Source organism: Felis catus, chromosome B4, assembly GCF_018350175.1.
Source record: "Felis catus isolate Fca126 chromosome B4, F.catus_Fca126_mat1.0, whole genome shotgun sequence".
NCBI lineage: Eukaryota > Metazoa > Chordata > Mammalia > Carnivora > Felidae > Felis > Felis catus.
Genome location: NC_058374.1, coordinates 74,544,532 through 74,570,749, shown reverse-complemented (window position 1 = coordinate 74,570,749; position 26,218 = coordinate 74,544,532). Strand labels below are relative to the sequence as shown.

Sequence of the window (26,218 nt, the reverse complement as noted above, 5' to 3'; positions counted from 1 at the left end):
TCTCCGGTCCGCCAGCTGGAGACCCCTAAGTGCGCCAGACCGGCAGGCCCCAGTGAAGGTCTTCCTGTCCCTCCCCCGGCTCCTGGCAGGGTTGCAGCACCTCCGCCTGACCAGTCCAGAGGACTCAGAGGAAGTGGTTCTGCCTGGGGCAGTTGTGCCCTGGTCCAGCTGCCCCAGTCCCAGCCCCGGCCCCATGGCTCTCTGCCTTCCTCCCTGCGTCACAGGTGGGCTGGCCAGGTGAGAGCCGCTGGCAGGTGGGCCTGGCTGTGGAGGACAGCCCAGCTCTCGGAGCATCGCAGGTGGGAGGCCTCCCGGACGTGGTGCCGGAGGGGACCCTGCTCAACATGGTGCTGAAGAGGATGCACCGGCCCCGGAGCTGTTCTTACCAGCTGCTGCTTGAGCACCAGCGCCCCAGCTGCATCCAGGGGCTCCGCTGGGTAAGTGCCCATCGTCTGTCGGGCCAGGGCCAGGCACCAAGGACTGCAGGAGGGCCTGGACTGGGAGAAAGAGCATGCTTCTGGGGGTGTGGGGGCTCCTGCTGGGCTGGACAGTGGGTCAAGCAGCTTGGCCGCTGTGCGCGTGGGTGGCTCACACAGCTGCACCGTGTACGTCCATGTGCGTTGGTACTCGCGTCTTCCCGCTGTGGCCTGGGGGAAGGGGAGAGGGATTTGTCATTTGTGTCACCTCTGTGTGCCCTGAGGTGGGTGGTTGTGTGTTCTCCAGGTGGTGAGGGGAGGCATGTGTGAGACGCTGGGGGCCAGGTCAAGGTGGGAGGCGAGGTAAACTTGTTTACTGCTCTTGGTACATCACCGTGGCAACGTGCTCCCTCAGTGAGCAACAGAACTGCGTCAATTCTGCTTGATCTTGGGGTGAGGTGGTCACGTGAACAGTGCTTGGCATCTGGCTTTGGGGGGCTCGGGGGGGGACTCTGAGAAGTTTGGAGACTGGAGCTGGAGTCTCCCTTTGCCAGTGAAGAACATCCTGGAGCTGCGAGAATGAAGGAGAGGGCAGGAGGGGAGGAGCAGTGGGGGCGGGGTGGGGGACAGGATAACGGGTCGCAGGACCCAAATCAGCGGAGGAACTCTCTCCAACCGCCCAGACTTCACCGAGTCCCTTCACCTGAGATTCAGGGAGATTCAGTTGTGTGTCTGTTCTGTTGCCCACGGGGACAGCATTGGCAGGCGGCTGGGGGAGGGGGCGCCGGTACCAGGAGGGAACTGGGGCAAAGGGGTCGAGGGAAAACCAGAGCAGACGACAGAATTGGGAGAGCTTGTCACTTATGTCTCTTGTCGTCAAGTCCCTTTGAGTGGAGTGACTACCACCTTCTGCGTCTTTCCTCCCACCTCTTGCCCAATGGCCTTTATATTTATCAAAATAGGAGGCTGAGTGAGAAAAAACAAGGTCTGCGGAGGTGATGGGCTCTTCCTCAGCGGAGGTGATGGGCTCTTCCTCAGCGTCGGAACTGGGAGGATAATCTAGGTGTCCCTAGCTCTCCCCCCCAACCCCTCCTGCACCCCCTCCCTGGGTCTTCCTGGTCAGGGCCCTCTTGGGCCTGGGTCCTGCTCGAGATGGGGCTCGGGAGGGAGCAGGGGAGCTGGCCCCTTCCGGGCTAAGCCGTCTCCCCCACCCCGCCAGGTCACTGGTAGTAGCTATTGCTTGGAGCCCGTGGGCTGGAACCCTCCCTCCCTCCTTCCCTCTCAGTCTATAATTACTTGTGCATTTCCTGTCCCCTTCCCAGCTTGTAGAGGCAAGGTGGTGAGTGGGGGAAAGGTCAGGTGCCAGGACAATGAGGTCACTGGAGGATCCCTTGGGACCCAGAGTCTGGGAAGGGGTGGAAGAGGCCGCCAGGCTGTCTCCTGACTCCCTCAACCCCCAGAATCGAAGAGCTGGGGTGCACGGGGAAGCCAGAAGGGCGATGTGAGGGTTGCTGGAGTGTAAATAGGGTGAAAGTCACAGAAGCACAGCCCCTCTCTAGCCAGGTGTGTGTGGGGTGGGGGTGGGGGGTGGGGTAGGTGGGAATTGGTGATTAAAGGGTACTTAGATCTTTAGGGCTAGGGGCCTGGGCCACACCCGGCCCTGCTGACCGTCTCTGGGGAATGGGTGAGTGGGGTGGCTTCAGCCCGCGGCGGCTGCATTTAAGAGGTTCTGGGGACCAGTCAAGTCGCTCCTCTCACCTGTGAGATGATTCGTCTGGCCTAGGAGGGGCTCACATGAGGGAAGAAGGGCTTGTCAGGGAGTGTGCACATGGAGGGTAGGGGGTGGATGTTGTAAAGGGGTGGAGCCTAGGCGAACAGTGCTGGGAGTTATTCCGGCCATGCCTGCCTCTTAGAAAACCAGGGGGAAACCCATCAACCTCCTGAGGTCTGAAGAGAGTACTTTCTGTTGCTACTAGATCAGGACAAGAGAAATGAAAGCAGGTTACAGGAGGGTGAGGTTAGACAGAGGACGGACTTACCATCGATGGCAAAAGTGACACGGGGATGGGATGGAAGAACATCTCCTTTGGGAAGCATGAGAAGGAGGGGAGATCTTGTCCAATGCCCAGGAGCCAGAGAGGGATCAGTTTATCTGGAGGCAGGGGCAAGATCAGGATGACCTCTGGGGGGGGGTCCCGTAATCTCAGAGAAGCCTGGGATGCTTCCCTTTGAGCGATTGTTTGGGGAGAGGTGGCCAGATTCTCTAACTCAGAAAACATGCTTTCACGCAAGCGTGTTCAAACAACGGTAGTAGCTAATAGTCGTATAATACTTGTGTCCCAGGCAGCATTATAAGAGCTTTACCTTTTTCATGTCAAGTGAGCTGACAATAGCCGTGTGAGCTATAGATACCAGTGTCGTTGTCTCCTTTTATAGATGAGAGAACAGAGGCACAGAGTGGCTAAGTGACAGGTCCAGGGTTGTACATCGGCTAAGAGACAAAGTTAGGCTTCTGTCCCAGGTGACCTGGCCATGGAGTCTGAGCTCATGGTGCACTTTCTTTTGCTGTAAATGAAAACACTGACACCCCAAAGCATCACCCTTCCCCTTGCGTCCTCTCCCTGTCCCAGCACACACAGCCCTGGCCTGAGACCCTAGCCATGGCCTAAGGGAACTGGTCTGACAGGTCCCCACGAGGCTCTCTGGCTCTGTGCCTGCCCCTTCAGCGTGGCTCTGACACTGAGTGACAGGGAGGGAAGGAGGGGGGGTAGGCTATGGCGCTGGTGCAGGGAAGCTAGCTACCCCCTCCTCTCCTACCCTGCGTCCTTCCTGTCCAGGCGGGAGAGGAGGCAGTGGTCAAGAGCCTTCCCCCCTACCCATACCAGCCACTTCTTTCCAACTAAGAACCCCAAGCTGATGCTCGGGGTTATCACATCAGAGAGAGGGTCAGCCAGGGTACAACACTTCTTTGCATTGTGTCCAGGTAATAGGCACCCATCATAAAATAACGAAGTTTAATCGAGTTGCTTAACATTTACTAAGCGGTTACCACAAGCCAAGCATCGCTTTGCATGCTTTATGTTATTAACTCATTTGATCCTCATAATTACCTGTGACATAGCTACTATTATCACGAACCCCATTTTACAGATGAGGAGACTGAGGCAGAGAGGTCAATGAGCAGCCAGGGTCACACAACTAGCTGGGTCACACAACTAGGAACCGAGATTTGGCCGAGACACATGGATGGCGAGCCCATGCCCTTGACCGTATCCTGAATAGTACCCCCACCCCCAGCCTAGGAGGCTCCCAGTGCATATGGACGTAGTCCCAGAGGGACTATGACAAACCCACAGAACTTTGTTTAACGCCGCGTCTTCCAGACTTACTTGCCCGTGGAACATTCCTGAGGGCAGAATTTACCCTTCCATAGCATGAAGTGGGACAAACATGAGGCATTGGAGGTGCCTGGGAGATGGTGACCTGTGCTTTGGAATCAGACAGGCACAGTGTGAATCCTGGTGGCCCTGTTTACCCACTCTCAGGACAGGTTATGTAACCTCGGAGCCTCCTTCTGTCTAGCTGTGAAACAGCAGACAAACACCTACTTTCGGGGCCACTGTTGGTTATTCAGTAGGATCTTGAATTTCTGAGTAGTTGTGTGACTCAGGGTAAGTTACTTCATCTTTTCTGGGCTCCTGCTTTCCTTGGCAAATTGGGAGGGATGCCTTCAGGAAACTTCCTCACCTCTGATGGGTCAGAGCCTCCTTCTTCTGACCCTCCTGCTTATTCCCTGGGGCAGGGCAGGAAACGCTTTAAACAAGGCCTGGAGATCTCGGATCTGGGTTGTGAGCTGGCACCTCCCCGCCTGATGTGCCCTCCAGGGTCAGAATAATACCAGGAAGGGAGCATATGCTGGAGCCTGGGTCGTGGGCACCAGAGAGTTGGGGCAGGGACCGGGGCCACCTGGGCCTTTTGACATGAACAACAACAAGTCATTAGTGTTCAGCACTGTTTGTTCCAACACAGGGGGCTGGCTGGGTAGCATTCCTGCCCTTCCTCCTTCCCTGGCTCCTCCTCCTCCTCCTCCTCCTCCTCCTCCTCCTCCTCGTTTCCTGTTGCTAAGTCTCCAGGGCTCTGTGTCTGGCACCAGGCTGGGCCCCATGACCCGGGCAGGGATACCCTTGGGACACCTAGCGACTTCCGCCCAGCCCCGGGCCAGGCGCCTATGCATGCCAGACCTCAGGCCTCTGCCTGGCACACAGTGGGAAGATGCCAGGATGAGCAGAGGGGGTTCTGGCCCCAAGTCTGGTTGTACCCCAGCTTCCTAGCCAGGTCCTTTTCAGGGGCTGAGTGTAGACGGGAAAGCAGGAGAGAGAGCTGGCGAGAAGGGGGAAGGGAAGGAACCAGGCAGGTGCGGTGGGTGGGGTGAGACCAAGAATGTGAGCACTTCTGGAATTTATGCACGGCTGTCTGGCCGTCCCAAGTACGTGTGACTGAGTTACACGGGCTCTTCACCCCAAGACTTCTGTTTCTTAAGTCAAAGAGGACGGACAATCCCTGTTCTGCCTACTTTGTATCTGGTCCTATTCTGTAGAGAATCAGGACATCATGGAGGGAGACACACCTTGTAAACTATAAAGTGCTGCGCCTTTGGGAGGGCTCATAGAGGGTAGGGCATCTTGTCCAGAGAGGTCTACAAATTCCAGTTTTCAGGTGGCAGCAAAAGAAGGATCATGAGGGGCGCCTGGGTGGCTCAGTCGGTTGAGCGTCCGACTTCAGCTCAGGTCACGATCTCACGGTCCGTGAGTTCGAGCCCCATGTCGGGCTCTGGGCTGATGGCTCAGAGCCTGGAGCCTGCTTCCGATTCTGGGTCTCCCTCTCTCTCTGCCCCTCCCCCATTCATGCTCTGTCTCTCTCTGTCTCAAAAATAAATAAACGTTAAAAAAAAAATTAAAAAAAAAAAAGAAAGCTCATGAGGGGCTTTCCAGCAAGCAGCCTGCCCTCTGCTTCACAGATGAGTAATAATAGCTAACATGTACATACAACTCTTTGCCAGGCAGTGCTTTAAACATTCGGTACGAATCACTCACATAGCCCTTCCCAAAGCCTCTGTATTGGTATTACGAGTGTTTTATAGAGTTTATGGACAAGGAAACTGAGGCAGGGAGAAGTTAGCTATATGTTCGGGATCACGCTGCTAGGAAATGGAGGATCAGGGATTTGAATCCAGGCGTCTCAGGGTCTTGTGGCTGGGGACAAAGCCTGGCTCAGGATCAGGCCTTGTGACTCTGGCCCAGGAGCAAGTGTTCTAGGCCTCCCTTCCAAGCCACTCACTTCCTGGCCTATCATGGGCCTTCCTTACCTCCCATCCTCATGCTCTTCAGCTCTCTCCCCTGCACAGGTGTGGGAGCCTGGGCACACCTGGGCCCCGAGTAAGCAGAATGGGGAGCTCATCTGCGGGGGTGCAGTGCGTGATTCTAGAAGGAAGGCAAAGTTCTGGTGATAGGGTGGAAGGAGGCGGGTGCCTGGCATACAGGGGTGGTCGGGGAGAACTAGTGTATTTGTTGACTGAGCGTTTGGAGCTGGGGACTGGGCAGGGACTGAGAGAGACGGGGGAGGGCCGAGGTCTAAGAGCTGGATTTGAAGTCCTGGCACTAACGTGCAGACCCTCCCCCTCCTCCCGCCCCTGCCCTTAGACGCCACTCACAGACAGTGAGGAGTCCCTGGATTTCAGCGTGAGCCTGGAGCAGGTACCAGCCGGGAGGGGTGGAGCTGGGAGGGGACAGCACCGCCGGGGGTCAGCGCTTGAACCCGCTGTGCTGCCCCCGTCCTAGGCCTCCACGGAGCGGGTGCTCCGGGCTGGGAAGCAGCTGCATCGACACCTCCTGGCCACCTGCCCGACCCTTATCCGAGACCGGAAGTACCACCTTAGGCTCTATCGGTGAGTGGAGGCCTGAGCCGCCTCCTTGCCCACCCCCATTTTCTCTCCCTTTTGCTCTACTTTGGACATCGGGGCTGAGTCCTGCTTCTAGCCTAGGAAGGCACTTGTTTCTTTTTAAATTTTTTTAAGGTTGATGTATTTATTTTGAGAGAGAGAGAGGGAGGGAGGGAGAGAGAGAGAGAGAGAGCGAGCACGCATAAGCAGGGGAGGGACAGAGAGAGAGGGAGAGAGAAAATCCCAAGCAGTCTCCGTGCTGTCACCACAGAGGGAAGGCACCTTTCTGACGGAAAGTCTTCCTTCTGCCCTCCACCCTCCTGCCACTTAATTCTCCCTCCTCTTTGTCCCCTCACCTCTTGTAGGCAGTGCTGCTCTGGCCGGGAGCTGGTGGATGGGATCTTGTCACTGAGCCTTGGAGTTCACTCCCGAAACCAAGCCGTTGGAATCTGCCAGGTGCTCCTGGATGAAGGTGCCCTTTGCCATGGTGAGCCCGAGCCCAGGGTGGGGCCCCCGGGGGGCCGGCCGGTCCTGGGGAGCAGGCATCCGGGGGTGCCTGCAATTGCAGTGGGGGCTTTGTACCCCCGCGGCCTCGATTTCCTCTTCTCACACCTGGGCCTCTGCCCTGCAGTGAAACACGACTGGACCTTCCAGGACCGAGATACCCAATTCTACCGTTTCCCCGGGCCAGAGCCAGAGCCCGTGGGAGTCCATGAGCTGGAGGAGGAACTGGTGGAGGCTATGGCCCTGCTCTCCCAGCGGGGGCCTGATGCCCTGCTCACTGTGGCGCTTCGAAAGCCGTGAGTCGGGTGCCCTGCACCCCATGATCCTGGGCCTCACGTGGCTCTCAGACTCTGTAGTTTCTCAGTTTCATCGCTGAGAGTTTCCCTTACTTCTCGCTGGGTCATCTGGAGTCTTCCTTCCCCACCTCTGAACCCGTTTCTTCCTCTGTAACTGTGGGTGGGGGGCACGGCACCTCCAAAGACCTGTCCGCTCAGGTGCCGCAGTGGCTGAGACGGGGGAGCTTTGGAGTCTGCAGGCGGGTTTGGGTTCAAATTCCAGTTCCGCTGGCTACTAGCTGGGTGGCCTTGGGCCTCTCCGTGCCTCTCCGTGCCAGCTTCCTCTTCTGTCAAAGGAGGATAACGATGCCCACATCAGGGGTTGTCATGAGGGCAGAAATAATGCACTTGAAGCGCCTAGCCCTTGTCTGGCACGCCGTGTGCACTCAGTGGTGGCTGGCCTGTTACGGGTAACAATCCAGCTGGCCTCGGGCCCAGAGTGTGGTGGGTGTAGCGGCTCCCGTGCCCTTAGACCCACGGTACACCGTGTGCCCCCCGGCCCTTCCGTGCCCGCAGCCCAGGTCAGCGCACAGACGAGGAGCTGGACCTCATCTTTGAGGAGCTGCTGCATATCAAGGCCGTGGCCCACCTCTCCAACTCGGTCAGTCTGCCCGCCCTCACACTCTCCCCAGGACCCCCTCTCCCTGTGAGCCCCTGACGTCCCTCGCCTTGTGCCAATGGCTGGGAAATGTCCATCTAATTTCTTGTTCCCAGCATCCTCGTCCAGAAATCCTTCTGCCTCTCTTAGCTCATTTCCTCCCCTTGCCCTGTACCCTGCTGAATCCCTGGCATCCGACCTAGCCACATCTCTGCCCCCGAGCACTTGTGTCTTTGGACCTAACCCCCCCCTCCCCCGCCGCCTCGTACCCTGGGCTCACCCCACTGACCCTCCTCTCCCCACCTCACAGGTGAAGCGGGAATTAGCAGCAGTTCTGCTCTTTGAACCCCACAGCAGAGCAGGGACCGTGTGTAAGTCAGACAGGGGATAGGAAGCTGGGCAGCAGGGACCTGGACGTGGCAGAGGCCATGGAGAAGTGGGGGATGCCCACAGGAGTGTCTGATCTGTGCTTCTCTCAGTGTTCAGCCAGGGAGACAAGGGCACCTCGTGGTACATTATCTGGAAGGGATCTGTCAACGTGGTGACCCATGGCAAAGTGAGTTCTTCCTGTCTCCCCAGCCCCTGGGTTGTACCGGCTTCCCTGGTCCAAGTCCTCCCAGGAAGTACCTTCAATGGACCCAAGGTTGCCAATCTCCAGCTTTCCTCCTGCCTTGGGGTTCTCCCACCGTGCATCTGTTCTGAGTGTTGGGGGGCCTGGCTGGGCTGTGACTGAGACCTGGTTGCAGGGGCTGGTGACCACACTGCATGAGGGAGATGACTTTGGACAGCTGGCTCTGGTGAATGACGCACCCCGGGCAGCCACCATCATCCTGCGAGAAGATAACTGCCATTTTCTCCGTGTGGATAAGCAGGACTTCAACCGTATCATCAAGGTGCCATTACTGGGGGTGGGGATGCAGGGGACATGGCAGGGACATGTCTCTGGAGAAGTGGTAGGGGGTAAGGTAAGGGGCGTGGACAGAGAGGGCCTGTAAGGAGCGGGGAGAGGTAGGAGATGGGGGAACTTGGAGGTGATGGCTGGAGTATGGCCAAGTGAGGAGGGCCATAGCACATTGAAGAAGTTTAGCGAAACCCAAGAACTCCAGCGCAGTGCGGGAGACCGTGCGGGTAGGGGGTCACAGAGAGGTAGGGGACTAGGGTGTGAGGGGAGGCAGTGTAATGGAAAGGGGGAGCCACAGAGGGAGGCCAGTGAGGGATGGGTAGAGAGGGGCTCAGGCTGCATGATAGACAGGACTGGTAGGGCAGATCCAAGGCCATGGGCATGGAATGGGGTGGGAGGAGGGCTGAATGCCCTTGTGGGAGCCTTGTGGGTCTGGCATGGAGGTGGAGGGAGATGCTCTAAAATGGGGAAAGGAGCCATGATGTGTGCTGAGCACTGGGTATGGCTTGTTGTCCAGGATGTGGAAGCAAAGACCATGAGGCTAGAAGAGCATGGCAAAGTGGTGTTGGTGCTGGAGAGAGCCTCCCAGGGCGCTGGCCCTTCTCGCCCCCCAACCCCAGGCAGGAACCGGTAACACACCCGCCATGCTCCTTCTGCACCCCTTCTCTCTTGCCCACCTTCTCTCCTTCCGTTTCCCAGGCTTTCCTCCCTTCCTCCGTGTCCGACCCCCGCCTGCTGGCCTCCTGGGGATGGGGGGAAGAGGGGCACCCAGGGATAAGATGTGCCCCCCCAGAGCCAGCTTTCCCTCCAACCCCAAGGTGGGACAGAACTGGCAAACAGGGAAGAGTGAGATGATGTGATTGATTATTGATGTCTGTCCCAGATACGGGAGTGGGAGTGGTAGCACGTGTGCTATGGACTGGCTGTTTCTGCTAGGTATACAGTGATGTCTGGCACCCCAGAGAAGATCCTAGAACTGCTCTTGGAGGCCATGCGGCCTGATTCCAGTGCTCATGACCCAACAGGTAGGGGCAAGAGACACCCTGCCTGCTGTGTGACTCAGCGGGTGGGCAGTGTAGTCTGGGAGAGGGCCAGGCACCCTGAGTCTGACCTCACTGGCTGCTGGGCTGGTCCATGTGGTCAGTCGGCAAGAAGTACTCGTTCCTGTGCTCTTGGCTTGGGTGGGGAGAGCTGTCACAGCGGCTGGACGTTGCTGGCACACTGCCCATTATGGGACCGGGAGAAGGGCTACTCCAGCTATGCCTATGTCAGTGCTCAGTAGACTTAATCTCTGAAGCCTCCTCCTGTCCCCTTGTCCCTGCCCTACAGAGACATTTCTCAGTGACTTCCTCCTGACCCACAGCGTCTTCATGCCCAGCGCCCAGCTTTGTGCTGCCCTCCTGCACCAATATCCTTCCAGCCCCGGGGTGACTAGGATGTCATATGGAGCAGGGGGAAGGCATCCCTCACAGCATGGCTGTGCCAAACCCTCTGAAGTACCAGCCTCCTGCCAAGGCCAGCTTGTCAGTGGGCCCCGGGCATCCTTGCCCCTCCTTTCCCGCGGTGTGGTGGGTGGTCTGGCTGGCTGTTGTGGTCCCCTTGACCGGTGCCCACCTTCCACGCGGAGCCCTCAGGAGGCAGTGAGCAGGAGCACAGCACCTACGTCTGCAACAAAAGGCAGCAGGTCCTGCGGCTGGTCAGCCAGTGGGTGGCCCTGTATGGTCCCATGCTCTACGCTGACCCCGTGGCCACCAGCTTTCTCCAGGTACCTGGGAGTGAGGCAGGGCTGGACTGGGCTGCCAGCGTAGACGCAGCCACCTCTGTGTTGATGAATCTTGGCTCCTCCCAGAAACTCTCAGACCTGGTGAGCAGAGACGCCCGGCTTTGCATCCTGCTACGGGAGCAGTGGCCGGAGAGGCGGAAACACCACAGGTAACGCCTGGCTCCCAGTCAACTTTCCATATGCATGCCAGGCAGTGCATCAGGGACTGAGAACAGCACCCCTGGGGCCAAACATGTGGCTTGAAATCCAAGCTGCACCGCCTGTAGCTGTGCCGCCCTGGGCACGTTCCTCCCTCTCAGGGCTTTGGGCTCCAGTCTGGAAAACCAGGAGAGATCCTATCTCAGGCGGACAAAATGTTACCGCGCCTTAAGAGCACCGAGCGGTGCCTTGCACGCTCTGTGTGCTCTACGAGCGTCGGCTGGGGTTGCTCATTTGTCTAGACCTGCTCGTTCAATTAGCTGTTCTTACCAGTCCCCTTGCTGTCCACCTCACGTCATGTTCGTGCATTCTCCTGCATCACGCAGTCACTCCCGTGTCATTCTCATATCCCGAGTGCACCTGCTGTCCTCACTTCCTCCACTCTGCACATATTTATTACCAAGCATCCTCAGGGCTGGTTCCTGCTGGCCGCGCCCGGTGAATTCCCTAGAGCTTATCTTGGCCCTCCCAGACATTCCCATGGGGGCAGGTGAGGTTCAGGGAGAGCTCACCTGCAGTGGCCCCTGCCCAGTCTGACACCTGGGGTACTTCCTTGAACTCTCCTTCCCCTGCTGGCCTGGGGAAATCCCAGAGTGCAGGCTCTGGGTTGCAAGCCCCCGCTTTGCCCCTCTCTAGCTGGTGCTTACCATGTGTGCAAAACTCTGAGCCTCTGAGGAGGGTGGGCGGGATCCGGAGCCAGCCCTCCCTGCCCCTGCCCTGCCCACGGGGGCCCCTGGTCTCATCTCACCTCCCTTCTCATTTGCTCCGCAGGATGGAAAACGGCTGTGGGAATGCATCTCCTCAGATGAAGGTGTCTGCATATGAACTGGCTGCTCTCACCTCTGTCTGGCCCCGGCTTTTTCTCTCTGCCCGCCTCCGGGACCACACGGCCCCTCCAGCCCCCACCCCAGGGGCTCTGCCTGGGAAGGGATCCCCATGCACAGACACACCCCCGGGGCGGGGACAGGTGTTCACAGAGCACGAGCCATGTGTGGCACTGGGAGCTGGCCTGATGGGAGACACAGAGGCCCAAGGTCACTTCTCCACCCCTCCCTCACCCCAAGGGGCTTCTGTTGCATTTGGGAGGGAATCCATGTTCGCAGAGCCTGTTAGCAGTTCCCTGGGAGGTGAGGGGTGGTTGCCTGAAGGCAGCCTCTGAAGCCCAGGGTTCCGGGTGCCCAGCACTCTGGGAGCCAGAGATGGCCCATACCGTTCCCGGCGGGGGCCCACAGGGGGCAAAGGGGAACGAGAACAGGGGGCAGGAGCCGAGATTTCTTGAGGCATGGTAGAAAAAAAAGACTGGAAAGGTAGGATGGGGCTGGTTGTGGGGAATGCTGCCCTGGGAAGAACAACCAGGCTCTCTGTGCCCAGCTGCCTGTCCCCACTCCTGCTCCTCCCGCCGGAGACTCTCACAGCTCCTCCTCTTCTACGGGCAACGCTTGTTCCCCCCTCAGGGTCTGGAACTTTCTTTCTCTGGTTCTTTGCCCACCTACATCCTTCCTATCTTTCTGATCTCAGCCAAAATGTTGGTTCTCAGAGAGGCCCCCCTCCCATCTCCCTATCGAGAGCATTCCCCACTCCCTGCAGGCCCCCTCTCTGCTTCCTCCAAGGTGTCTTCCATGATTCCCTTCAAAGCATTATGACCAGGTGGAGTCGTTTTGTTTCTTTGCCTACTTGCTTATTGTCTGTTAGTGTCGGTCACGTCCCCCTAGAATGAGGGAAGGGCCTGGACCTCTGTTTCCCCAGGGCTCCCACACTGCCCGGCTCGTGCCTGATGCTCAGGAACTAGTGTGGAATCGCCCTCGTGTGCTGGGCACTGTGCTAGGTGCTGACAATGCGGTAGTAGGGGAGAGCCGCCCCCGGCCTCGTGGGGTCATAGTCAAGTGAGGGACAGAGCTGCTGAGCAGTGTCACGATGCAGGACAGGAAAGGAGGGAGTCTCTGAAAAGGGAAGGGCTAACTCGGGGTCAGGATCAGGGAGAGCGACCCCAGGAGCCGAGAGCTGCGGGGTGTGAGGGTCAAGGCAGTAGAGGACTGCAGTCAGGTTCAAGGGGAAGGGAGTCCACCCGTTAGGGACCCTGCAGGAGGGAGTGTGAGAAGGAGCGAGGAGACCGGGGAGGCATGCAGGGGCCACAACATGCAGGGCCCCGTGAGCCTCGGTAAGGGGTTTGGTGCTTGTTCTCCAAACCATGTGAGCAACTGGAGGTGTTGGAGCCACGGATTGACAAGGTCAGATGTGTGTTTTGAGTAAGTCATCTAAGGAGCCTGTGCTTTATCCAGCAGACAATGATGGCCTTGAAGCTATATTAGGAAGCTTAGTCTGGCTCAGGTCACGCAGATTGGAGGGGGAGGGCGGGAGGCGACGGAGGGCCGAGGGTAGAGAATAGTAGGGCCATTGTAACACATGAGGAGGGAGGCCACGGGGCAGGTGGAACAGGAGGTTGGCCTGGGCTGGGAGGAAGGGCGCAGAGGAACCCCCAGAACAAGATGACAAGCTGTGGGGAAGCCGGGCCAGGGGCGGGGGGCGGGGTCTGAACCTGGAGGATCTGCCGCCTGCAGAGCTGGAGGAGGAAGAGTCAGTACAGGCATTGGAAGAACAGTCGGGCGGGCAGAGGAATTGCGTTCCGGAGGCGTTTGCCCATCAGGGCTGCCCCATCGGCCCAGTGTTGGGGCCCAGTGAGGAGCGGCTGTGGGACTGGACAGGGCAGGTGACACGGGGGAGTAGAGCCTTGGTGGGTAAGAAGGGAGGGAGGGAGGGAGGAGCAGGTTAGGATTCCAGCTGTGCCACGTACAGCTGTGTGGCCTCATGCAGGTTATTAACCTCTCTGAGCCTCATTTATCTCCTCTATAAAATGGGAATAAGAATGATGATATTTTCGTCAAAGGGCTGTTGTGAATAGTTAGACACTTAGAATGAGCCTGTGCTCAGCCTGGCGTGTAGCAAATAGCAAACTAGCAAACGTGAGCCAAAGGAGGAAGAGGAAGAGAAAACCAGGGCCAACAGCTGAGGTGTGCTCATATTAGAACAGCCCTGGATCTATTTGGCAAAGGGGGTGACACACATGTACTGGGCACTGGCTTGTTTGTAGCCCTGCTCTGGCTCTTCTCACAGAGCCGTGGCGCCCGACGCCCGCTGGGGCTCGGATTCCGGCCGCCAGCAGACCCCATGCGTGGGCCCCATGCTCCCGTGATAGAGTCCTCTCCCTGGCTCTGCGTGCTCTCCTCTGTATCCTCCGGGCCTTACTTTCTCTCCCTCTTAGGCCAGGAACATGCCTGTTTGGCTCCCCGGCCAGGACCAGCCCCTCCCCAGCAGCAACTGTGCCATTCGAGTTGGGGACAAAGGTTGGTGGTCCCAGCCGGCCAGGGCATAGCCTGCACCCTGCCGTCGTCACCCTTGACCTTAGTTTGCCTGGCCGAGGAGGGCACGCTGGACTCCTCGGGGTCTCTGTTCCCAGCTGCCAGACAGAGTCTGCCCCCCGTGTGTCCCGCCACAGCTCAGGGCCTCCCTACCTACTCCGTGCGGCGAATCCCCCCAGGCTTCCCCTTGTCACCTGTCCTGCTTCCTGGGGATCCCCCGCCCCCACTGCTACCGTTGCTGCCCGCTGACTTCTGGGTAGGGGCACCAAGGAGCCCCTTCCTCCAGCTCAGCCCCGTCTTCCTCTCCAGTCCCCTATGACATTTACCGGCCGGACCACTCAGTGCTGACCCTGAAGCTGCCTGTGACAGCCTCAGTGAGAGAGGTGATGGCAGCGTTGGCCCAGGAGGATGGCTGGACCAAGGGGCAGGAGCTGGTGAAGGTCAACTCTGCAGGCGGTGAGTTGTGTCTCTGGGCAGGGTGGCCCCGAGGGAGAGGCCCCTCGGATCCGTGCCTAGACTCCCCCCCATATTAAGATCATCATTTTTATCATATTCATCGATGTTAATGATGGTTAGCATTTAAGGGCGGTTCGTTATGTGTCCTCAAAGTGATCGGTGTGTGGTGTTTAAGAGCGTGAGCTCTGGAGCCTGCTGTCTGCATTTGAGCCCCGCCGTGTCTGTAGGTCCTTGAGCAGGATATTTAATCTCTCTGTGCTCTTTTTAGCGCCTGTAAAATGGGGCTGATGAGAGTGCCTGCTTCATAGAGGAACTGTGAGCAGTGCACGAGCTCGTTTATTTAAAGGTTTAGAATGGCGTCTGACACAGCAGTTCGTACATAGGTTTTATTATTATCATGCCCATATATCCATTTAATCCGAGTAACGACCTTATTGAGATAGGTACTTTCATCCTGTTTGCAGACGGGGAAACTGAAGCTCAAAGGGGTTATAGGCAATTTTCCCAAGTCCACATAGTAAATGAGAGACTCTGGCTTTTGACTCTAGGTAGTCCTCATTCATTCTGTCAGCCGGCAAACGTATTTGAGAGTCAGCTAGTGGGCCAGCGAGGTGTTGGGAGATAGAGGCACCATGGCAGGTGAGATGGAGGAGCTTGATGGTTAGGACCAGAAACAGGACTCCCGGACCTGGGCTGGGATCCCAGGACCCACTGCTGACTAGCTGTGTGATCCTGGTCTGAGCAGAGCGCTTATCGGATTCCTCGTCTGTCACATGAGCACTAAAACTGCACCTATCTCACAGGACTGCTGTGGCCATTAGACAAGATAACGTATATAAAACATTCAGCACGAGGAGGCACAAAGTTAGTGCTCGGAACGGGGCAGCATGAGAATTATTTAGACCTGCTTTCAGGGAACTTGGGCCATCAGAAACCACTGCGAGTTCTCCGTGAAGGACACAGCCCCGGGGTTGACAGCTGGAGCCCAGGGTAGACAGGAATTAGGGGTACCCAAAGAATGAAGGCAAGGAGTGGAGGCCAGAAAAGCAAAACCTTCTCCCCCTTCAGGAAGTGGGGAGACAAGATGAAGTCATGGGTGCCTGTGCTCTGTTCTGGGAAGCACCGTCCTCTGGTGGCCACCTGGAGAATTACAGTTGTCCAAGGCCTTGATTGACACCCTACTATGAGGCAGAAGCTGTTTAGAGCACTGACCTTCAGATTGTTTAGATGGACTTCCATGTCAGTGCCTCATATTTTGACCACAAGCCCCCTTCTATGTGTATATTTGCTTGTAAGTCATTTGCATATAGTCCTATACTAATGTCGTATCAAGCTGCCTGCGACGTAAAAATGCAAAACAGAAGAGAAAAATAAATTTGAGGTAATATTGTTTTGGACACACGGATGGTCTCGTATATCTGGCTTTGGTGGCTACTGGCCTACAGACTGGGGACTCGAACGTGACTAAAAACACAGTCTCGGTCAGTAGGAAGTGGTGAAAATCAACACTAAAACCTCTGTCAGGCATTTCCAGTTTTCAAAGGGCTTTTCTATGCATCGTATACTTATGGCCACTACTTCCATAAATTAGTTTATTAGACTCGTGAGTAGTCAGGGTAAGTCTTGCTGTCTCCATGTGACCAAGGAGGAAGCTCAGGAAGACTCCAATATTGCCCAAGCTCTGCCTGTCTCGCTGAGAGCCCTGTCTCATCTTCCTCGGGTGTGCTGACCTGGGCAGTGCGGGTGTGTGGGCACCTGCCCCTGTGCATTCAGAGCATCTGCCCAGGACTCCAACCTGGCTGCTGGCAGAAGGGCCCTCCCAGCCTCCCAAATGGGGCCTCTACCCTGCCTTCAGTGGCTCCCTGGCCTCCCTCTCTGCACCCCGACCCCTCCCAGCCCACTCTCTACTCTCTTTGCAGACGCCATTGGCCTGCAGCCAGATGCCCGTGGTGTGGCCACATCGCTGGGGCTCAACGAACGGCTCTTTGTTGTCAACCCACAGGAAGTGCGCGAGCTGGTAGGAACAAGCAGGGTGCCAGGGAGGAGCTGTGTTTTAGGGGTGGCAGAGGTGGGTGCAGGGGAGGGTCATAGAGAGGGGAGAGGGGGGCCTGGCTCTGGCTGCTGCTGGACGTAAGGGAGAAGAGGAAGGAGTGGGTCTCAGCAGATGGGAAGGTTCCAGTTGCTGGGGAAGGGAGAGAGCCGGTTGAGAGCTCTCAAGGAGAAACAAGAACCCCCCCTTGTTGGGGGCTCCCCCAGGAGACAGGAGCCGTACAAGGAGGGGGTCTCCGCACTGGGGAGCCAGCAGGAGACTAGATGCCTCTTTGGGAAGCCCTATGCCTCAGAGGCCCTTCCGTTCCTGGTAGCAGCCCTACCCGCCCAGACCCCCCTTCAACCACAGGCACGGAGTCTCCGCCCCCAACTCTCTCCTTCCCTGCGCCTGTCCCCTGGGTTGCTCAGGCACCCCTCATGAGCTCTCTTCCACCTGCAGACCCCGCTCCCCGAGCAGCTGGGGCCCTCCGTGGGCTCTGCTGAGGGGCTGGACCTGGTGAGTGCCAAGGACCTGGCGGGCCAGCTGACGGACCACGACTGGAACCTCTTCAACAGTATCCACCAGGTGCGGGAGCAGAGAGGGGAGGGGAGAGGCGCAGATGGCAGGGGCACCTCGCCCGGTGTGGGCTGATCTCCCCTGCTGTCCCCCATCCAGGTGGAGCTGATCCACTATGTGCTGGGCCCCCAGCATCTGCGGGACGTCACCACCGCCAACCTGGAGCGTTTCATGCGCCGCTTCAACGAGCTCCAGTACTGGGTGGCCACAGAGCTGTGTCTCTGCCCTGTACCAGGCCTGCGGGCCCAGCTGCTCAGGAAGTTCATCAAGCTGGCTGCCCAGTGAGTACCTGTGGGGCCGGTGGGTGTGTGGCAGAGCCCTGAGGCCACCTTCTCTCACATGCCTGCCCCAGGTCCCCACCCCATCTAGCCCCAGCCTCCACAGAGGCAGTGCTGGCCCAGCCTGGTCCTGGCCCCGGGCTGGCTGTTGCCTGGGTGTGGGGACTCCGTGGGTGTGGCTGCTTCCCCTGAGGGCCTCTGGGTCTTCCACTCACAGCCTCAAGGAGCAAAAGAATCTCAATTCTTTCTTTGCCGTCATGTTTGGCCTCAGCAACTCGGCCATCAGCCGCCTGGCCCACACCTGGGAGGTAGGTATGATCTGGCGAGGTTGGGGGGGGGGGGCGTGCCCATCCCGGGAGTCCCGGTTGGGGATGGGGCTCCCGTCCCAGAGCAGTGACCGCTCCATCTGCCTGTCCTTTGCAGCGGCTGCCCCACAAAGTCCGGAAGCTGTACTCGGCCCTGGAGAGGCTGTTGGTGAGCGCTAGGCCTTGGCTCCTCCTTCCAGAAACCCTGATTCTGGGCTTCCCAGCAGCCCTTCTACGTGTCTTTGGTCACTTCCAGGGTTTCCAGCCCTGGGTCAGAGCCTGACTCTCTCTGGGCTGAGAGTCTGGGCTGCTGGCCGAAGGATGGAGTGTGAGCATTATGAGGGAGCTGCGCAGTGCATTATATCCCTCAGTGTGGGGAGCATTGGCCGTGGCTATGACGTCCTGTATGAAGACCAGGACAGGGCCCACGTGGGGTCTGGCCTTGGGCTCTGATGCACCAGGGGAACATCAGGGGATCGCCGGTCTCCAGCCGACCTGCCTCAGGACCCTGGAAGCAAGTCCTGGCCCCAGACCCCACGGTGCACTGGGGCCTGTCAGTGGCCCCTCAGGGGATGCAAGGGGGAGCCCGTGGGCTAAATTAGGCCAAATGATGAGGGAAGAGTAGGGGAGCCGACTGCCTCTCCCACTCCTCCTCCCTGCTAGGATTGTTGGGGGGCTAAGAGGTTTGGAGAGTGTTCAAGAGAGAACTGGCACAAAGGTGCTTTTGTCAGCCTGGCTCTGAGCTCTTGGGAACAAAATTCCCTCTGCAGGCTCAAGAGGTTCAAAGGAATTTACTCGCTAGAGAGGGACAGGGGCAGAAACGAGAGAGAGAGAGAGTTTTGAAACCTGGAGGGCCCCTGAGAGACTAATGGCCGTGATGTTTGCTTGGGGGGCTAGCCAGAAGCCAGGAAGCCGCGTGCGCGCTGGCTGGCCGAGTGCTTCAGGTCTCCTCCCGCCTCTGCAGAGCCCGCTGTGGTGAGACCTGGGGCCCAGGGGAAGCGGAGCTCTGAGAGGATCGTGTTTGCTTGTGTCGCGGTGCGTGGTGGGTCATGCTGAGCGGGGCCCTCCCTCGCTCACTGTGGCTTCTTCCCTCTCAGGACCCCTCATGGAACCACCGAGTCTATCGACTGGCCCTCACCAAGCTCTCCCCTCCCATCATCCCCTTCATGCCCCTTCTTCTCAAAGGTAATAGGACCAGAGCTTACCCTTCTGCCTCCGCCCTTCCAGTCCTGTGCCCGTCTGTATGTCTATCTGACCCTCGGGGTGCTGACACGTTGGGGGCACAAAGATGAGTGAGGAGTTCCCAGGCTAGAAGCAGTGTCGAGACATGCAGGCAAGTGCTGGTGACATCAGATGGTGTCTGATACGAGAGGCCTAAGGGATACAAGGAAATTGCTCCAGGAGGTCAGAGGGGAACCGGAGGAAGAGGGCAGTGTGGGGCTGGGACAGACCCAAGGCTCTCATTATCGGCCCTTCGCCTTTCCTGGGCTGCAGGAAGGGGAAGAGCTTTGGGGACCTTTAAGCAACACCCATCTCTTGGCAGACATGACCTTCATCCATGAGGGAAACCACACGTTGGTAGAGAATCTCATCAACTTTGAGAAGATGGTGAGTTCAAGGACAGTGAGAGTCTGCCCCTAGAGTGGGCTGGGGGATATGACTGTGGCCGTGGAAGGAGGTGGGGGGTGGGGCAGGAGATAGTCTAAAGGTATTATTAATAATACAGCTATGGGGGTGCCTGGGTGGCTCAGTCGGTTAAGCGTCCGACTCTTGATTTCGGCTCGGGGCGTGATCTTGCGGGTCGTGAATTTGTGCCCCACGTTGGGCTCTTCGCCGACCCTGCAGAGCCTGCTCGGGAGTCTCTCCCTCTCTCTCTGTCCCTCCCCGGCTTGTGTGCTCTCTGTCCCTCCCCAAATAAATAAATAAACTTCAAAAAATAATACAAATACGAATACTTCTTTTAAATAGCCCCTGCTTCACTCCCTTGCATAGTGGAGAGGACAGCCTTTATCACCTCACCCTGCAACCAAGGCCCTCCAGGCCTCTTCCGCTCTAAGCCCTTCCTGATCTCTGTTCTTTCTCGCACTGCCTGCTTCCCGCGGGGCCGTTGGGTAGGCCGGGGCAAAGCAGACATGGCCCCATCTAGTCCCCGGGAGCGCCCCGCTCAAAGGGGGCTTGGTTACCAGCTGACCCACGGGCCACGCCAGGGTCCTGCCCCTCAGGCCTGGTCTTCTGTCCTCACAGAGAATGATGGCCAGAGCCGTGAGGATGCTGCATCACTGCCGAAGCCACAGCAATGGTGAGAGGGCTGATAACCCTGCTAGGAGCCCCCACCCCACCTCGTCCCCTTCCAGGCTCTGGCTCGGCCCAGTCTCCCTGACTCCCCCCGCCTCCTCACCCCACACAGTGCCCCTCTCACCGCTCAGAAGCCGCGTCTCCCACCTCCACGAGGACAGCCAGGCAGCCAGGACATCCACGTGTAAGTGGGGCAGGGCTGGGTGCTGACGGGTCAGCCACGGCTGGTGTTTACAGGCACTTGCACGTGTGATGCCCTGAGCTCTCCCCCACACCTCTGTGATGTAGGTAGAATGTTATCCCAGCTTACAGATGCACAAACAGGCCAGAGCACTGAAGTGACTTGGGCAAGGCCTGATTTTTTTTTGGTTGGTCTTCAGCTGCGTGAAGTGGGATTAAATCATAAGCCACAGTTCATGCAACACTGTCATCATCGGCCCTTTATTTTATTTTATGTATGTATATATTGTGATAATATGATGAACACCGCTGGGCCCCAGCCAAGTGTGAGCACATTGACAAGAGCTTCCCCTCCCTACAGACCGTTTCCTCTTCCTGTGCCGCTAGAATATATTTATTTAGATATATTTATAAATATATAGACATATATACACACACGTGGACGTGTCCATATCTCTTTAACGTGCTTCGTAGATATGTTATGAGCACAAAATATGCTTTAGTTTCAGTTGTTTTTGAATTTAGTAAAAGGAGTACTATGCTGTATGGAATCTTGGGGACCTGTTTTTTTCTGAGTCTGAGCTCTTAACCACCCTTCTGCTCCAGACTGGGGGGGTGGACAGTCTTCAGGACTGGCTGTAGGAAGTGGCCGGGTGGGGGGGTGGAGGGCAGCAAGGGTCGTTTGCTCCTTGTGGGAGAAGGGATGGGCTCTACCGAGTGGCATGGGTGCCCCCCCCACTCTCCTCCCCACCCCCACTCCCAAGTGGCATGGGCGACCCCCCCTGACCACTCTCCCCTACGCCCTCCCCTTCCCCCACCCCCACAGGCTCCGAGCAGTCGCTGAACACCCGGAGTCCAGCCAGCACCTGGGCTTATGTCCAGCAGCTGAAGGTCATCGACAACCAGCGGGAACTCTCCCGCCTGTCCCGGGAGCTGGAGCCGTGAGGAGGCTGGGGCCCGAGCGGGCACTTCCCGTCAGGAAAGCCAGGGCACGCCCGGGGCCAAGAGGCCCACAGGCTGGCCACAGCTGGGCAGGGCTCTCCGCAGAGTGGACTCAAGGCCCTGGAGCGGGCAACGTGGAGGCAGCTGTCCCCTGTGATGACGGGTGGCCAAGGAGGACCTCGGAATGGAATGAGCCGGGGCCCAAGGCCAAGGAATGGGGGGCAGAGAGGCCCTGGAGTGGGTGGGAGAGCAGAGCAGGTGCTGGGACTCTGGGTTCAATAGAGAGCTCTCCACACCAGGTTTTTCCCAGATTCTGTGTCTTGTGGCTTTGTTGTCAGGCCATCTGTAGGCGGTTTGTTTTCGCAGCGGACAGAGGGAGCCTGTCACATCTGTGCGGCGGGCGGGTGTGTGGCAGGGGCAGGGTGGCCGCCTGGGGAGGGGTGCAGGGGAGGGGCCGTCCTGCTTTTCTTCCCAGAGCACAGGAGATAAACAGTCGGGTGTGGCCAGGGCTGTTCCTACGGGCAGGGGGGCAGGCGTGATGGTCCCTGGGGAGCCTTACCATTAACATGAATCAACCGGGATGCTGTGTTCCCAGGCCAGCCCTGTTGGGGCATGGCAGTGAAGGCGACACCCTCCCAAACTCAAGAGCTGAGGAGGAGGTGCTGCGCTCCAGAGTGGACCCAGAGAGGCTGACAAACGGTCCCGCTGGTCTCTGGGGTCCAGGCAGGGCGCCAAGATGGCCGACCGCCATCCAAACCTAACCCCCTGACCACAGGGGCCGGAGCGGCTGCTGGAGCCTGGAGCCCCTGTCAGTGGCCGGCCGGGGCGACCCTTGGCTCTCCAGTGTGGTCTGCGAGCACTGTCACAGCCCAGCTGTGACTAACTTCCTCCACCCTCGCCTCCTGGCTGCACTTGCTGTCCCTCTCTGCCTGCAGCACGTCTCAGCCTGTTGGGTGGTCCTCACCATGAACCGGGGCCTCAGAGAAGCGGCAGGTGATGCGTAGAGAACACTGAGGCCGAGGCTTCGGAGGGGAGCCCATCCCTTTCTGAGCCACAGCCGGATCCCGGGCAATCCAGTCTCTTCTCAGGGATGAGAATGGTCCCAGCAAGCTCCGTCAGCATTCAGTCCTTCCCTCCCCTGCCCTGCAGCAGCCCCCTCTCTCCCCAGGGCCTCCTTCCTCTCAGCGGGGGGAGGTGCCCTGTCTGGCCTGGAGAAGGATCTCTTGGCCTTGGGGATGACCCCAGAGTAGGTATTGAGCAGCCGGGCCCTGGGGCGTCTGGAGGCCATGGGCCCATACCTGGAGGTGGACTAGACAGCTGGTGTGGCTCCGTACTCGCTCAAGTCCTCCTCCCCTCACCCCTGCACTGCCAGACCTCTCTTCTCCCTGTGGTCATGGACACACACACAAACTGCTTCCGGAGAGAATTAGAGCCCTTCACAGGAGGCGGCACAGCTGGGATCGTACCTCAGGTTTCTGAGTGAACGTGAGCAAGTTAAGGAACAGTTCTCCGCTTCCATTTCTCCATGGGTAAGGTGGGTGTGATGGTCTCAGTCCAGCTCTAAGTGAAAAGCAAGTCGAACTATAGCTCTGCCTCAAGGGCCAAGGAGACGGCCTCGGCCCGACGGGGTGGGTGGCAGCAACAGGGTGAAGCTGGGTAGAGCCCACTCCTCCAGGGAGAGCCTGGGTAGGGCAGGTGGCAGGGTGCCCAAGCCCGTTCCCTTGCCTGTGGGTGGAGATGCAGGACCACGGGGCACGGAAGCTGCCAGAGCTGAGCAATCATGACATGAGGCCCCAGCCTTGGTGAGTCAGGACTCCCAGGGGCTCGCTTCCCCCCTGAACGCATTGTCTGCTGGGGTTTGGTCAAAGGCCAGACCGGCCTGCCGGCCACAGCCCTTCACCATCCTCTCAGACCCGGGGGCGAGACCGGCTCTGCAAAGACAGCGTGGAAGCCAAGCGTGGTCGGGGCTGGTGTCCTTGTCAGCATTCCTACTTGTCTTCTCTGGGGCCACATCGATGTCCCTTCTGCCTTGAACCACCCCACACCTCCCGGCTGCCTCAGTCCCTTGGACACGCCTTTCGAGCCTGTTGGGAGAGGCTCTGCCAGGAAAACCGTGCCCAGGACGGGCAGGAAGTCACAGACGGGGCTCTGGAGACCCCGGTACCTGGGCTGGGTCACCATGGAGGAGGGAAAGGCTCCAGGTCACGGTGGCTTCTTGCTCTTAGGGCCACACCACCTCTGTCTCCCTGACCGCCTAGGCATGGGGGTGCTGGGGGGCATCCTCTCGTGTCCTAGCCGCCCAGGCCGTGCTCGGGGGGCTCCCAGGTGGTGTCCCGGCTTCAGGACAGCTGTGGCGGGTGGAGAAACTCGTGGGAATGCTGGGAGAAGAAAGTATAAGAGAAGGCCTTTTAAAAAAAACCCTCTCTTACCCAAAAGGAGGTAAAGCAGAGAGGGAATGTGCGCGCGTGTGCACACGTGCTCCGAGAGGAGGAACAGAATGTAGCAGATCACTCTTCCTCGCCAGTACACCCACGTACTCACCCCTCCCTCACCCCTGACCCCTCGCTTCCTTGTGAAGGCCGGGACGCTAATTGTGGGGTGCGTCCAGGGAGGGTCACGCCTCTCCAGCAGGCCGAGCAGGATCTGGTGAAAGGGTAGGGCAGGCCGGGAGCCCAACCGTCGGACCTTCCGTCTCCTCCAGCTTTTCTCCCTGGGAGCCAGCCCTCCTCTCTCTCTCTACGAGCCCTGGGCCTCTGGCCGCTAGGCTTCCCAAGCAGCAAAGATTAATCTCAATATTGCTGTTACTCAGTAGTATTTCCCATGCTGATTTAGATTTGAAGAGTTTTCATCCTCTCCAGCATACTTTCACCTCCATTATCTTATTTTTATGCTGATAATAAGGCAGGTGTTTTTGCCCCACCCCACCCCCATTGTACAGTCAAATTGAGGCACAGAATGATCTGCCTAAGGTCACAGAGCTGGCTAATAAGCAGGTGGACTGGTGGAGACTGGGTGTGTTATCAGCTGGGCCCGTGCCATGGGCCTTAGCTCACCCCTGCCCTTTCCTGGTGCCCCTGGCACTCCAGATGCAATCTCCCTTGAACCCCAACATTTTCTTCTCTTACAGGAACGGGCCCAGGCATGGACATTCCCTCCTCCCTCACTTCATGTTTGAAATCTTACATAGTAGGGGCTCTGTGAATGAGACAGGCAGTCCTGGCCCTCATGGAGCAGACCACCCAGCCAGGCAGACAGACAGACAGACAGACACAGAATGAGGCTGTCAGAAGGGACAGGATGCACAGAGAGCAAGTCCAGAGAGTGGAGGGTGCCTAGGGTCGTGCGGTTTCACTGCTCACCCCCAAGCATTTAGGCACAGCTCTGCCTCGCAGAGTTGGGGGTTCTCTCCACTTACCACTGGTGAGAGCCACTGAGTATCCTGAGCATCAGACAGGTATAGTGGCTGCTGGCTGGGGCAAACTCTGGCCTGACGGTTGTTCTTGATTGCTTCTTCCCTCCCACGGACCAATAGTTCAGAATGTAAATGCATTTCCAAATGTATCCTCACGCCCTGCCCCGTACACAAGTGCTAGGCTTCTCACACAGCTACTGGAGGTGGGCGGAGGGGGGCCTGGGCCTGACCTAACAGTCCCCTTAGGCCTGTCCAGTTGCCCCAGACAATCCAGGTATCTGCCCCTGAGATTCTGGACTCTTCAAGACCCGAGCCCCGCCCTCCTGTTGCTCAGCTGGACATGGCGCCTTGTGGCCCCGGTGATGAGCGGCTGTTGTCCCTCCCTGTGATGATGAGAGCAGATCCCTCTGAGAAGCTGAGTCTGACTCAGCTGTGCTTTCAGAGCATCTTGTTAGTCATGCCTGGGGCCTTCCTGGAGCAGGTGGCCCCGCTGGGGCCAGAAGGGATGCTGCTGGTGGTAGGTGGAACACGGTGGAAGGAACATGGGCCCAGTGACCCCCAGAAGAAGAGGAAAGCTGCGTCCAGAGCTCAGATCCACTTTTTAAGGGAAGGTGTGGGATTCTAGTTGCTTGCATATGTTTAGACTTTGACCAGCGTGGACGCTGGGTGAAGGAGCCCTATGTATAGGGCCTCATCTGACTCTGCCCGACATGTTCTCAGCCCTTGGGGAGAACTCAAGGCCTCAGCTGTCTGGCTGGGGTGTGAGGTGTGGGCAGCCGGAGCAGTTGCTGGGTTGCTGAATGGAGGAGAATGCAGGCTTTCCTGGCTCCAAGGGGACTGTAGCCATCAGACGGGTGGAGGGAGGGTGACTTTTTGCTGGGGTCATGACAGCAAGGCATTTTTAGCTTACTCTGCCTTCCAGAAAGGTGCCCTGTAAACCAGAGCGCAAGGCGGCACAGGTGGGTGTCAGGGCAGCCCTCCGTGGGTGGCAGCGAGTGGAGCCAGAGGGGCCTAGGCCTCAGCGGCCACGTGGCCTTGGGCAAGTCCCTTCCTCTCTTTCCCTTGCTTTCCCGATTTATAAACAGGGATATTGACTAGAAGGGTTTGGGTTGTATTCCCACTCTCAGTGTCTTGACTTAGGCTGTGCAAGGCAACGGGAGATGAGGGGGCAGCGACCCCTCTTGGTCATAAAGCTGCGACTCTCCAAGCATCTTCCCAGTGGTGGCCTCCAGCCAGGACGGAGTGTCAGCTGCGAGCAATTTTTTTAGAAGGATTTTCAGAGAGTCCCCTACCCCTAAATATTGCCTCCTGCAGCCTGCCTGAGCTCTGGTTGTCTATAGAAGGCCCCTGTTGTGTAGGTACATAGCTTGGGAAGATTCTAATGGTCTAATGGTCAGGATTCTAATCCTTCTAATGGTCACTTCAAGGGAGAACTAGAAAGCAAGAGCTCTGAGGCAAGGCAGTAGTGGAGTTTTCATGACACTGGGCGAGGGGCAAGGCCCAGAGTATCACTTGGGGAGCACTGGGTAGCGCAGGGCACCCCAGGGTGAGGCAGGTGGCCGGTTTCACCTGCTCGGCTTTGCTGGGGCCGGTCCTGCAGGGGCAACCCATGCAGAACAGGAGTCTGCGGGTCCCACGTGGACTCTGGTGGCTCACGGAGGAGGTCGGCCTTCTCGATCTCTCCTCTTCGTTCTTGACTTCTGTGCTGGGCAGCTG

General features: G+C 58.1%; 1 protein-coding gene and 2 long non-coding RNA genes across 5 annotated transcripts in view; 1 reads left to right on the top strand and 2 right to left on the bottom strand.

Moving 5' to 3' along the window:
- LOC123386587 overlaps nt 1–784 on the bottom strand; it is a 5,399-nt gene extending 4,615 nt beyond the window's left edge. The window contains exon 1 of the long non-coding RNA XR_006600688.1: nt 387–784. This is a non-coding gene — a long non-coding RNA (uncharacterized LOC123386587). The remainder of the gene's footprint in view (nt 1–386) is intronic.
- RAPGEF3 (Rap guanine nucleotide exchange factor 3) overlaps nt 1–21,401 on the top strand; it is a 22,026-nt gene extending 625 nt beyond the window's left edge. The window contains exons 2-28 of one of the 2 annotated variants that reach the window (XM_003988595.6): nt 225–437; nt 6,116–6,169; nt 6,254–6,360; nt 6,720–6,841; nt 6,986–7,154; nt 7,710–7,794; nt 8,102–8,162; nt 8,271–8,347; nt 8,538–8,684; nt 9,210–9,322; nt 9,629–9,717; nt 10,022–10,100; nt 10,307–10,457; nt 10,542–10,624; nt 11,445–11,484; nt 13,933–14,014; nt 14,339–14,485; nt 16,405–16,502; nt 16,974–17,099; nt 17,190–17,371; nt 17,586–17,676; nt 17,792–17,842; nt 18,771–18,858; nt 19,217–19,281; nt 19,918–19,972; nt 20,081–20,152; nt 20,975–21,401. In XM_003988595.6, the coding sequence (XP_003988644.2) occupies nt 225–437; nt 6,116–6,169; nt 6,254–6,360; nt 6,720–6,841; nt 6,986–7,154; nt 7,710–7,794; nt 8,102–8,162; nt 8,271–8,347; nt 8,538–8,684; nt 9,210–9,322; nt 9,629–9,717; nt 10,022–10,100; nt 10,307–10,457; nt 10,542–10,624; nt 11,445–11,484; nt 13,933–14,014; nt 14,339–14,485; nt 16,405–16,502; nt 16,974–17,099; nt 17,190–17,371; nt 17,586–17,676; nt 17,792–17,842; nt 18,771–18,858; nt 19,217–19,281; nt 19,918–19,972; nt 20,081–20,152; nt 20,975–21,093 (2,766 nt within the window). In that variant the 3' untranslated portion in view covers nt 21,094–21,401. The remainder of the gene's footprint in view (nt 1–224; nt 438–6,115; nt 6,170–6,253; nt 6,361–6,719; nt 6,842–6,985; nt 7,155–7,709; nt 7,795–8,101; nt 8,163–8,270; nt 8,348–8,537; nt 8,685–9,209; nt 9,323–9,628; nt 9,718–10,021; nt 10,101–10,306; nt 10,458–10,541; nt 10,625–11,444; nt 11,485–13,932; nt 14,015–14,338; nt 14,486–16,404; nt 16,503–16,973; nt 17,100–17,189; nt 17,372–17,585; nt 17,677–17,791; nt 17,843–18,770; nt 18,859–19,216; nt 19,282–19,917; nt 19,973–20,080; nt 20,153–20,974) is intronic. The other variant, XM_023256988.2, reaches the window with a different exon arrangement.
- The window catches only part of LOC123386586, a 38,190-nt gene continuing 32,353 nt past the window's right edge, over nt 20,382–26,218 (bottom strand). The window contains exon 3 of one of the 2 annotated variants that reach the window (XR_006600685.1): nt 20,382–26,218. This is a non-coding gene — a long non-coding RNA (uncharacterized LOC123386586). The other variant, XR_006600687.1, reaches the window with a different exon arrangement.